We start from the raw sequence: 12,142 nt of genomic DNA, 5'->3' as shown, positions 1-12,142 counted from the left end.
TCTTTTGGGCAAGAACCTCTCAAGACCTTTGAACATGGTCCTGAAAGGAGACAGAGATCCACAGCATTGCATTCCAAGCTTTGAACCATTGTTTCCTTCTTCCACTCGTGTCTCTCTCTCTTTCCTCTGCTGATTCTGTTCCCAAGGCAAGCCTAGCAGTGACCTGTTGGCCTCCCTCCCTGCAGGAGTTTCACCACATCCTTGTGGCTGCCTGTGGTGCTCCTTCTGAGCCACCTCCTTTTCTTCTTGAGACTCATTAAAGCTGTGCTGCATCCAAGCCTGGGCCTCCGAGTCCTCTTTTGCTCTTAGGCAACTCTTCCAGTCTGCTCAGGGGAAACATGTGGATGAAGGGGAGGGTGGGACTCCCTGCAGTGGATTTTGTCACTTTGCAACACAGTAAATCAATTTCATGTTTTCATAAATAAATTGACTGGAGTTGCTTGCGAGGGACAGTCAACTTAGTGGGTGTCTCACCCTTGCTTAGCTCCCTTGGGCAAACACATTGGCATTTCTTACCCAACATTCTCTGCTCTTCCCAGTAATGTAATCTCCAACCATGATCTACATTAGACCTAAGAGGCACTTTGGTCATTTAAAGTAAGCAATTAAGAACGAGGCAATTAAGAAACCAATGCACCCAGGAACTGTCACACATCCAATTACGTGCAACGCAAATCAGCCATTCCATGGCAATGGTGAGTTCCAGCAGAGCAGAAATGGTGGTCAAAACTCTGCCAGGTCCTTTCTGCTCTGGTCCACATCCACACCTGAACCCTGGTGTGGTCAGACCTTTATCTGGGGTAAGTGGATTCTCTCAGTCAGAAACAAAGGTGGTTTGTCCTTCTGAAAGCAACTGAAATAGTAGATCTAACCCACCACAGCTTTGCTCCTTCCCTCTTGTCTGGACAGCTGATTCCTTCTGGTCGTGTACTGGGCCATGGCAATGGAGAACAAGACACCTGTAATTGATCTCATTCCCCTGGGCTTTCCATCCATCCCAGGGTGGGCACACGGCCCCATGTGCCATTATCTTCTCCATGTATCTTCTAACCCTGGTGGAGAATGACCTCCATTCTTCTTCCTCCTCATGTTTCCTTGGTGGAGACCTGGTACACCGCCACCGTGGTGTCGAAAATGATGGAGATTTTCCTTGCCTTGAGGAAAATCATTTATGTTGCCTGCTTCCTGGCACAGTCCTTTTGACGTTTTCCTGTCTTCCTGGCTATCACTGAGTTCATGATCCTCCCACTCATGTCCTTCAATTGTAATGTCACCATATGCAAACTTCTTCATTGCAACACTCCCATGGGAGAGAAAATCTCTTTCCTGCAAGCCCTGGTAGCACGGGCATTGGGATTGTGGCCATCTTCACGCAGTTGCCACTTGTGCTGACTGGCCGTTCTGCATCAAGAAAGCCACTGCTGGGATCCAAGTCCCCTGACTCGGCCTTCCCTGATCCTGATCTGACAGCCACCACCACTCTTGTGTATGCGTCTAATTGGACCAAAGGGCTGGAGAACCTGTCCTCTGAGAGAAGGCTGAAGGAGACAGGTCTTCTTCTGCTGGATGAACAGAAGGCTCGGGCAGACCTCATCAACATATTCTAGTACTTCAATAATTTCTACAAAGAAGATGCAAGCTCTCTCATTCAAAGGAGCCACATGGCGAGGACAAGGGCCAGTGAGTCCAAGTGTCACTGGGAGAGGTTTCAGTTTCACATAAGAAATACCTTTTTTACAGTAAGACCAATCCTTCACTGGAATGACCTCCCAGGGATGTGGCAGAGTTCCCATCTGCTGCAAGTTTCCAAGTTGTGATTGGACAGGGTGGTAGATAATCTCATCTTGTCTCTCTTTCCCATGAAAGATTGGAGCAGGTGATCTTTCAAGGTGTCGTGGTTTCATCGCCGGGAGACAACCAAAAACTGTGGCAGATACATTTTCCTTAACCCTCTTCCCCCTCCCCGCTTCCGCTCCCCCCGGCTCCTCCTCCTTTTTCACTAAGGACAGACGATTTTGAGAGGAAAGGAAAAGAAGGACAGAGAGAAGAAAGCTGGAAAATTTGAAAACGTTTTACTAATGCTACTAAATAAACATAGAGAAAAAATAAAGCAGAACAAATATTAGAGAACCAGTCTTGCAATTCCCAGCAGCTACTCCAGCAGGATCCTGCAGCCAACCGGAACTAGATTCAGTCTGTCACGAGGACTCAACGTGCAGGGACAGCCACGAGGCCTCAGCTTGCAGGGACGGCAGAACAAGAAGCAGAGACGAAGCAAAGCAGCAGAAGACCCAGCAGAAGAGAGGGAGCGTCCTTCGGGTCCACCTTTTATATCCAGGAAGTCGTGAATGGGATGGAATACTCCAATTGGCCAATCCGTGGTCACCTGACTAAGACCACCTCCTCTCGTTGCTCCCCTCAATGACCCAGGACACAAGGTCACTTCCAGTATGGAATATCCTATGATTCCCTGTCCCTCCCAGTGGCACCCTTCAATAGTGATGTCACAATATGCCATCCACTCTACTGCACCAGTCATCAGAAAGAAAATCCTCATTCCAAAAGAGTTTATTGCAATTGAGATTCACTTTTTTTTGCAGAGAAAATAGGATGCTGCATGGCTATTGTCCTCTTCATTTCCAAGATTTCTTCACTGAAAGAGATGTACTCTGCAGGCAGGGAATAGCAAAGAGGGACATGAACCTTTGAACTTCTTCTCTAGAAGGACAGCCACGATCAAGAGAAATGAGAACCCCCAAAGATAAGTCAGCAATGGTATAAGAGACTTCCATCTAGAGTGGCAGATACATGTACCCAGAAGAGTGTCTTGATTGCCTAGGTGTTCTTGGTGACGGCTCTCTTGTGCGTGGAGACGCTCCGTGCTGGGGTCCATTGCCTGGGCCCAGGGCAGAGCGGGTCCATGGCACCATGTGGGGGGCTTGCCTTCCTGGGCTTAGGAGCAGTACTTTCCTCCCAGTGTAGCCGCCAAGACTGGTGCTGTTTACTGCAGAGCCTGGTGTGGGGAGAGGTGTCCTACCATGAGGGCCCAGCCCTGCACTTTGATGTGCCCATGTGGTTCCCAGGCGAGTGCAGGGTCTCTTGCAGGACAGCTCTCCAATGGCCAGCAACTGCACTGCTGGGAAGACCCTGGTGTGCAAGCCATCTGCCCAGTCACCCTCTGTGTAGAAAGGGTAGGATGATGGCCAGAAAATGCATCTTCGAACACTCAGTGCTGTCCTGGGACTGCGGTGGCCCTTAGGATCGTTGCGTTCACAGCAAGTGGGGACTCCATTATGTAGCCTGAGTGTGGCTGATACCACTCCTAACCTGGGAATTATCTCAGCCAAGTGTAAGGTGCAGCACATGGGAAAACATAATCCCAGCAGAGGCTGGGATCCAGCTGGCTGGGGAGCAGCTCTGTGGAAAGGGACCTGGGGGTCCCGGTGGACAAGCAGCTCAACAGGAGAGAACAACGTCCTGCTGCAACAAAGAAGGCCAACAGGATGCCCAGTTACATTGGCAAGGGCACCACCAGTGGAGACAAAGAAGTCATTATCACGCCCTACTCAGAGCTTGTCAGGCCAAACCTCAAATATTGTGCTTGATTTTGGTCGCTGCTATACAAAAGAGATGGGAATAGACTGGAAATATTCCAGAGAAGGGTCACAAAGATGATCAACGGGATGAGAATCTGCAGCATAAGAAAAGGCTGAGACAACTGGGGTTGTTCAGCTTTGAGAAGCTTAGTGGAGACCTCAGCACCATGCTCCAGTATTTCCAGGGAGCCTAGACAGAAAATCGAGACTCCCTTTTTGCGAGCAGTCACGTGGAAAAGACGAGGGGCAATAGGTACAAGCTACTCCTGGGAGGTATCTGATTGAACACGAGAGCAAAATTATTCATGATGAGAACGAGTACACGCTGGAACAATCTCCTCAGGGAAGTGGTAGATTCTGAAACATCGGACACATATAAGATTCCGTTCAACAGGGTGCTGGAGCATCTTGGCTAGCCTGTTGTTTTGAAAAGAAAGGTTGGTCCAGGTCATCCTTGTGGTCGCTTTTATCCTGGTATTCTATGATGACGGTGCAGACGCATGTCTGGAGAGCAACTGGGCCCTGCCAGATGGTGAAGGATTGTATGAGGTTCCTCTATCTCATGTGTCTGTGCCCATGTGTGTTGGCCATGCACACTAGATCAGGTAATGGAGGGGAAGGAATGAGAGAGATGAGGGTGTGGATTGTGCCCAGGAATTGTGGTTTCCCAGCCCCACTCCTGCCACACTTTGGAACCCTTTACTCACTGAAGGCCTGTAGCGTAGCCATGAGTGTCTTCTTCAGCTCCAAAGGAAAGGCCATAAAACAACCCACGGCAGGGAGTCCCACCCTCCCCTTCCTCCGTGTTTTCCCTGAGCAGACTGGAAGAGTTGCCTCAGAACAAAGGTGGACTCGGAGGTCCAGACTTGGATGCAGCACAAGTTTAATGAGACTCAAGAAGAAAAGGAGGTGGCTCAGAGGGAGCACCACGGACAGCCATAACATTGCAGTGAAACTCCTGCAGAGTGCCAGTCTGCCTGCCCTGCAGTGGGAGGGAGAACAACAAGGCCCTGCCACACTGCCCTTGGGAGACAGAATCAGCAAAAGCAAGAGAGAGAGACATGAGTTGCAGAAGGAAACAAGAGTTCAAAGCTCCGAATACAACGCTGCAAAGCTCTATCTCCTTTCAAGGACCATGTTGCAAGGTCTTGGGAGATTCTTGCCCAAGGACGTTGCCAGCATCTTTAGCAGGGTCGACATCTGCTGCCACCATAGCGGCTGGTAATGCAGGAGAGGTCAAAGCCCCCGGAGTTGATGGGCACTCCCTCCGAGCTGAGGATGCTGCCAACAGCAGCGGAGGTGGAGGAGCCCACAACGGTGTTCTGTGGGAAAGAGCTGAGGATGGGGCCGGGCAGGGTCACCACCACTGCGGAGGGCTGGATGGCGATGGTGGAGCTCTGGCACTGCCTGACACAGGGCTCATTGCAGCTGTTGGCCAGTGGGGTCGGGCCACAGGGTTGGCAGGGCAGACACGGGTTGCAGCAGGACATGTCTCTGGGACACAGGTTCACCTGGGAGAGAGGACAGGATGAAGCAAAGCATGAGGAGCACATGTGAAGCAGCACTGCACTCAACCACAGGAGAGCCAAGGCACCTCTTGGCCCAGCATACGCTGCCAACCTCAAATCCCAGGAGCCACCTCCACTAAGTCTGAAACTGTCTCTGCAGAAGATCTTCTCTCTCCTTCCCTCTCCCATGAGATGCAGCTCCCACCCCAGGGCCAGGACAGACCCTTTCAGCTGAGACACACATTGAGGAAAGAGACCTGATTCTGAAGCAGGAGGAGAAGAGGTTTCATACTTACCTGATTCCCAAGGAGAAGGAGGCGAGAGAAGTGGATGAGAGAGCAGAGAGTTGGGCTGCCTTTTATAGGAGTCCTGCACTGCCTCAGGCCCAGGCAGCTTTTGTGGAAGTAATAATTTTCTGACAAGCTCATGATGAATGTAAAACACACCAGCCAATGGTATGGGCTGTGTCCTGATTTCGTGCATTGACGCCTTTTCATTTCCTGTCTCATGCCACGTGCTTTCCTATATGAAGGCTTCTTCTGTAAGTGCCGGGATGAAGGGCCTGAGGGTTTCCAGGGTAGACAGAGGTCAGCGTGGGCAGAGGACTCAGGCCAAGTGCTGGTGGCATCCTGTGCAGGTAGGTGATGTGCATCTGGGTCATTCCTGTGGGCTCCTTTGTGGCAAAGTTGTCTGGAAATGGGCAACGCTGTAATGTTTCCCATCCAGTGACCAAGAAATGACATTTGGGACAACATGCCGTATCCTTTTCTCTTGCTCCCTCCACCTCTCTGATGGTTGCTCCTTGTTGCACACAGGTGGACCTCTGCTGGGAGTGTCTGATACTATTACAACACTAACAGTGCCCTCAGGACGATTTCGCTGGGCTCCTTTGCCTCATGCTCTCTCCTTGCACTCTCTGCAGGTCCTCAGGAAACACCAGGAGCTTGTTTGGGGCCTGGTTTTCTCTTTGGAACTTGAATCCTTTTCTACCACAGTGGTCCCCAGCATCTCCTCAACAAAGTCCCTACTTGCTGATGATTTCCTGGCTTTCTGTGAGCGTACAGATTTTCAGACAGTTCCCTGCAGGCCTGCATGAGCACACTTGTGTCCATCTGTAGCTCTGTGACCCTCATCATCAGGACATGTGCACATCGTAGTGGGCGACTCTTCCCTGGTGTGTCCAAGAGCACTGTAGAGCAGCAGGTTGCCCTTGCCAGAAGGAGCCCGTCTGCAGCTGAATGGTGATGCCTTTGTCCTGGCAGAGAGGTGCTCAGAGAACTGAAATGCAGTCTCTGCCTCCTGCACCCTCCCTTTCTTCCTTTACAAGCGGGAAGAAAGTCCAAGAAACCCTGCCTACCTGTGCAGGCCATTGTCCCTGCAGTAATAACCTGCTGATGCAGTGTTGCTGGTGACTGGGATGGGACACAGGCTCCTCATGCCTTGCCAATGCCAGATGTATTTCTGCAGCTTGTCAGCCTGGTGCTGAGTGAGGCAGTGGCTGACAGCTCTCATCAAGTGGGTATTAGGCTGGGGTCAAGGTGTAGCCCTGCTCTGAGATGGAGGACAAAATCTCTGGGTGCATTAGGGAGAGTCAAACAGTTTTCAGTCAAAATCCTCTGCTTTTCAAGCACCAGGGCATTCCCCTCCTCCATACAAAGAGCTGAGTCTGAGGGCCCATCAGCTGTGTCTGGGAATGCAGGTACGTGTGGATTAGGGAAAGCCACAAACACTGATGATTTTCATGAGTACGTCAGTCAAAGTCCAGCCTTCATCAGAAAGGAACTTTTGTGTATTGACCACAACCTGCTATGCTGCATCCCACTGTATTGTTTAAGAGTGGATCAAAAAGAGAAGCCTGCAGTGAAGGAGGGAAGTTTAATCTGTTAGAAAGAGTTAAGGAATGTGGGGAAATTCTTAAGGCTATTTTGGCTGTTTTCACCATCCTTCTTTGTGTCTTATTGTTAATAAGTTAAATCAATCTTCTACAAATCAGGTCTATTTTGCCGCTAATGATAATTGATGAGTAATCCCCCTGTCTTTGCTGGGACTCATGACCGTTTCCATCTTATGTTCTCGTCCTGTCCCATAGAGGAAGGAGAGAGTATCCTGCCGGGTGAGTGCCTGGAAGCCAGCCAAGGTCCTCTTGCATTTGCAACAGCTATGGTAGTTAGAAGTGCCACGAGTGCTTGTAATTTCCGTGCTTTATTTCTGCTTTCTATCTGTGCAGTCACTTTCTCCTGCTCTTGCTCCTCTGTGGGGGTGGTGGGCCACGATGTCAATTGACATTTGTGCTCGTGTACCCGGCACATGCGATGCCTTTGCTTCGACGCATGCCATGCTTCTGGAGATGCTGGGAAGCTGAAGATGAGCCAAAGTGATTTCTCCTACAATCTTCTCCTTACATCCACGTAGCCATCTTCTCTGTCTGAGTCTCCTGCCCAAGACCACCTCCATCCAGACCAAGAAGAATGGCCTTGAGTTATTGTGGAGCTGCTGACCTCCCAGGGTCTCCTGCAGCAATGGCGTCCTCCCATGAAGACAGCACAAGTTGGGATCACCATCCTTAGGGCATGCTCAGAGGCCAAGGCACCTGATGGGATGGGAGGTGGGTGCTGTGCAGCGGGGAACAAGGGTTTCTCTGCCTGAGCCCAGGGATACTCCTGCCTGGCCTGTAGCCACAAAGCCACCTCAGCCCAGCCTCAGCCTCTCTCCATGACAAACCATCTCTCCTCTGCCCTCTCCCACAACCACTATCTTAAAGCACTAACATGAGACCAAGGATCTGATATCAACTGAGATCTCCTTGAAGGCTGGACCCCTTCCTATAGGAGGAGGGGAAGGAGAAGAGGGAGTTCCCATTCACCTGGTTCCTAATGTGAAGGAGGTGACTGAACTGTTTGGGACAGTGACCAGCTGAACAGGTTTTTCTTCTGTCTTCACACCGCCTCGGGCCCAAAGGCACACACTGCATAAGCCACAATTTTCCTGCGTGCTCCTAATGAGTGGTAACATTGCAGGTAATGACATGGCACGTGCTATTGTTTCCCTTTATGCTGCGTTTGGTTTCCCGCTTTATGACAGGGCCCCACAGTGCCGCGAGTGCTGTGTCAAGGGTGTTTGGCTAAGAAGTGAGAGTAGCTCTGGAGAGACATTTTGGACAGGGCGGCAGCAGTGTCTCCTTAAGGGATGGGCACATGGGCTTTGCTGCACTTCAGCATGGGCCTGGGGAGGAAATGGACAGAAGAGAATTGCAGTGGTGGGGGACAATTCAATTCAGGGGCCCAGTGTGCTGACCCTGAGAGAAACCTGAATTTCCTTGTGTGGCCGGAGCACCTTGAGCTATGCATTTCACAGAATCATGGAAGTCACCTCTGCAGACGACCTCGCTCAATGCCTCTGCAAGAGTAGGGTCAGCTAGAGCATGCTGTCTAAGAGCTGTATCTAGACAGGATTGGAGTATCTCTGCAGATAAGTCTCCACAACCTCTCTTGAACAACCCGCTCCAGTGTTTGACCACCTCCACAGTGAAAAAGCTTTTCTTTGGTGCTGCGGATGCACAGGTGGGATGGGACACCGCAGTAAGGGTTCTTCAAGGCAGGCAGAGCCGCCGTGCCCCCTTTCCACCACTGGTCACTCACTGCAGATTTCCCAACTCATTGAGTGGCCCGGTGGACCCCAGATCCCACAAGGGGAGAGGTCTTTCCCCACGGTTTCCTGATGGGAGCCAGGTGTGAAGCAGCACACAGTCAAGACCCTCAGCCCAGCCAGTCCAGAGGTGCCCTCCTTTGTCTGCGGCTGAGAGGTGTCCTATGCAGGGAATGGGCCATCTCCCAGAGTACTTTGAGGATCCTGAGCAGGATGTCTCTGCCATCATTTCTGGAAGAGGAAAGGCACTGTGGTGTGAGCCAGAATGCTTGCATTTAAGGAAAAGCATCCAGTTCTGGGCCCCCGGTTTAACAAGGATAAGGAATTATTGGATGGAGTCCAGTGGCGGCCTACGAAGATGATCTGAGCCCAGAGCATCTTTCTTATGAGGAGAGACTGAGAGAGCTGTGTCGGTTCAGCCTGGAGAAGAGAAGGTTGAGGGACGATCTTATCAATGTTTACGAGTACCTTAAGGGTGGATGTCAAGATGATGGTACTAGAATCCTTTCAGTGGTGCCCAATGATAGGATGATAGGCAACGGGTACAGACTGGAAGCACAGGAGCTTTCATCTGAAGATGAGGAAAAACTTATTTTCTTCTACAGTGACAGAGCACGGGAACAGGCTGCCCAGAGAGGTTGTGGAGTCTCCTTCTCTGGAGAAATTCAGCACCCACCTGGACACGTTCCTGTGCAATCTGCTATAGGTGTACTTGCTTTAGAAGGTGGGTTGGACAAGATGACCTACAGAGGTCCCTTCAAACTCCGAGCATTCTAGGATTCTATGATACTGTGCAAAGCTTTTCAGAGGAGAACCAGTGGCTGCTTTCCCTCATGTGGCGATGCTAGCTGATGCTTGAGTTCCACACTCTTTCTCCAGGCCATGGGGCCCAGAAGCTACACCTGCTGCATCTCAGGCATGGCCAAATGGTTTGTAAAAACTGTTTGCAGTCAGTGTCTCGTTAGAGGCTTGGAAAGAGACCTTATGGCACAGCTGGACCTATCTAGTGTTGCTGGCACTTGGCATCCTTGGCTCTGTACAGAGTTGGTGCTCTTTACTGGTGCTGTTGGCTACACGCCCCATGGTCACCATCTTCCTCCACCCAGCCTCCTCATGCTCGCATTCCTTTTCCCATAGCTCCTGGCTCTGGACAAGGGTCAGTCATGGAGCCAGGTGAATCCTGTACCCTCAAAGCTTTTGCAGGAGTCAGGAGCAAAGACTCCGGGAAACAGCTCAACCCTTTGAAGCTCCCTGCAGCCAAGATAAAATGAGTTGTTCAGGGTTGGGCATTCACCACATTGAGACCAGATTGCTGTGGCCCTGTCTGTGCCCTCTGAGATGAGGGGCTGAGACTGTGTCAATGTCTGGCACTGACACAGAGGGGTGTCAACACGGGACTTGGAATGGTCAGGCACAACTACGTACACACACACATGCACTAACACATATCCAACTTGCTCACGTGTGCACCAGGATATACACAGATGCACAGACACAAGCAAATGTGCACAAGGCCAGCGAAGTGCAACGGATTGTACAGGTAAATAGAAACACGGTCCCACCAGAGGCACACAGGTGTGTGCACAGCCAGGCAGACAAGCACATGGATGTGCATGCAGAGAATCACACAGGCTGGTACACAATCACGCTGACAGGCACATTGTTGCAGATGAGCACATAGCAATGGATGTGACGGAGGAGCTGCTGGGGACCTCCCCTCCAGAGCAGGGACGGGGCACTCTAAGCAGGACAGAAGCACTGGCAGCTTTGCTCGAGAAGTCTCTGGCACCCACAGACTGCCCAGAGAGAGGAGAAGGCCAAAGAGGTTGCAATTTCCTCCTGAGGGCAGCTTAGGGTGAAAGAGAGATGAAAACATGAAGTGCAGTCCACCCGCCCGGGAATACGACAGCCAATGACTGGTGGAGGGAGCCGGGAGAGAATGAGAGAGGGCAGTGCACACAGTCACAGGAGCCCTTGGGGACGAGCTAAGGATTGCAGGCCTGGGAGAGGCTGGGGCCCCTGCTGTCAGTAAGATGGTACGAAATAACCCACCAGAGTTCCCCAGCCTGCCTCCACTGGACCCCTCTGGCTCTTAGTCCCTGTCTTGTGAACACAGCGATGCATCCTTGCCCCTGAAATCCTGGGATTTCTCATCCAGCCTTCTAAAGAAGCGTCCGTGAGGGAATGGGCGTGAACTAAAAAGAAATACATGCTGACATGTGTTCAACCTGGAAATCCTCAGGCCTCTAATCCCGGCACTTACAAAAGAAGCCTTCATATAGGAAAATATGTGGCAGATACCAGGAAATAGAAAGGCGGCAGTGCAGAAAACCAGGACACAGCTCATACCATTAGCTGGCATGTTTTGCATTCACCAAGAGCTTGTCAGAAAATTATTACTTCCACAAAGGCTGCCTGGGCCTGAGGCAGTGCAGGACTGCTATAAAAGACAGCCCAACTCTCAGCTTTATCATCCACTTCTCTTGCCTCCTTCTCCTTGGGAATCAGGTGAGTGTGAAGCCTCTTCTCCTCCTGCTTCAGAATCAGGTGTCTTTCCTCAATGTGTGTCTCAGACGGAAGGGTCTGTCCTGGCCCTGGGATGGGAGCTGCATCTCATGGGAGCGGGAAGGGGAGAGAAGGTCTTCCACAGAGAGAATTTGGGACTTAGTGGAGGTGGCTTCTGGGATTTGAGGTTGCCAGTGCGTGCTGGGCCAAGAGGTGCTTTGGCTCAACTGTGTTTTGGTGCAGTGCTGTTTCTCAAGAGCAACACCTGATGCTCTATTTCCTCCTGCCCTCTCTCCCAGGTGAACCTCTGTCCCAGAGACATGTCCTGCTGCAACCCGTGTCTGCCCTGCCAGCCCTGTGGCCCGACCCCACTGGCCAACAGCTGCAATGAGCCCTGTGTCAGGCAGTGCCAGAGCTCCAATGTCGTCATTGAGCCCTCCCCTGTGGTGGTGACCCTGCCCGGCCCCATCCTCAGCTCCTTCCCACAGAACACCGTTGTGGGCTCCTCCACCTCCGCTGCTGTTGGCAGCATCCTCAGCTCGGAGGGAGTGCCCATCAACTCCGGGGGCTTTGACCTCTCCTGCATTACCAGCCGCTACTGTGGCAGCAGATGTCGACCCTGCTAAAACTGCTGGCAGCTCCTTTGGGCAAGAACCTCTCAAGACCTTTGAACATGGTCCTGAAAGGAGACAGAGATCCACAGCATTGCATTCCAAGCTTTGAACCATTGTTTCCTTCTTCCACTCGTGTCTCTCTCTCTTTCCTCTGCTGATTCTGTTCCCAAGGCAAGCCTAGCAGTGACCTGTTGGCCTCCCTCCCTGCAGGAGTTTCACCACATCCTTGTGGCTGCCTGTGGTGCTCCTTCTGAGCCACCTCCTTTTCTTCTTG

The 12,142-nt window shown here is 51.5% G+C and overlaps 2 protein-coding genes across 3 annotated transcripts; one reads left to right on the top strand and one right to left on the bottom strand.

Annotated features, from left to right (window-relative positions):
• Positions 1-4,780: 4,780 nt before the first annotated feature.
• LOC135998098 (feather keratin Cos1-2-like) lies at positions 4,781-5,532 on the bottom strand. Its single transcript, XM_065651207.1, has 2 exons — positions 5,401-5,532; positions 4,781-5,107 (listed from the first exon to the last, which is right to left on the bottom strand). Exons 1-2 carry the CDS (start codon positions 5,530-5,532, stop codon positions 4,781-4,783), a joined length of 459 nt encoding a protein of 152 aa, XP_065507279.1.
• A 125-nt stretch (positions 5,533-5,657) lies between these two features.
• Positions 5,658-11,880, top strand: LOC135997914 (feather keratin Cos1-1/Cos1-3/Cos2-1-like). Of its 2 annotated transcripts, none has more exons than XM_065650836.1 (2): positions 5,658-5,741; positions 11,554-11,880. In XM_065650836.1, the coding sequence occupies exons 1-2, from the start codon at positions 5,658-5,660 to the stop codon at positions 11,878-11,880; spliced, it is 411 nt and encodes a 136-aa protein (XP_065506908.1). The 2 variants fall into 2 exon arrangements, with proteins under 2 accessions (XP_065506908.1, XP_065506909.1); XM_065650837.1 differs by lacking the exon at positions 5,658-5,741 and adding an exon at positions 11,185-11,257 and having other exon boundaries at positions 11,573-11,880.
• The last annotated feature ends 262 nt before the right edge of the window (positions 11,881-12,142 follow it).

The sequence above is a fragment of the Caloenas nicobarica genome, chromosome 24 (assembly GCF_036013445.1).
Source record: "Caloenas nicobarica isolate bCalNic1 chromosome 24, bCalNic1.hap1, whole genome shotgun sequence".
Taxonomy (NCBI): Eukaryota; Metazoa; Chordata; class Aves; order Columbiformes; family Columbidae; genus Caloenas; species Caloenas nicobarica.
This window is presented reverse-complemented; position numbering and strand designations above follow the sequence as displayed.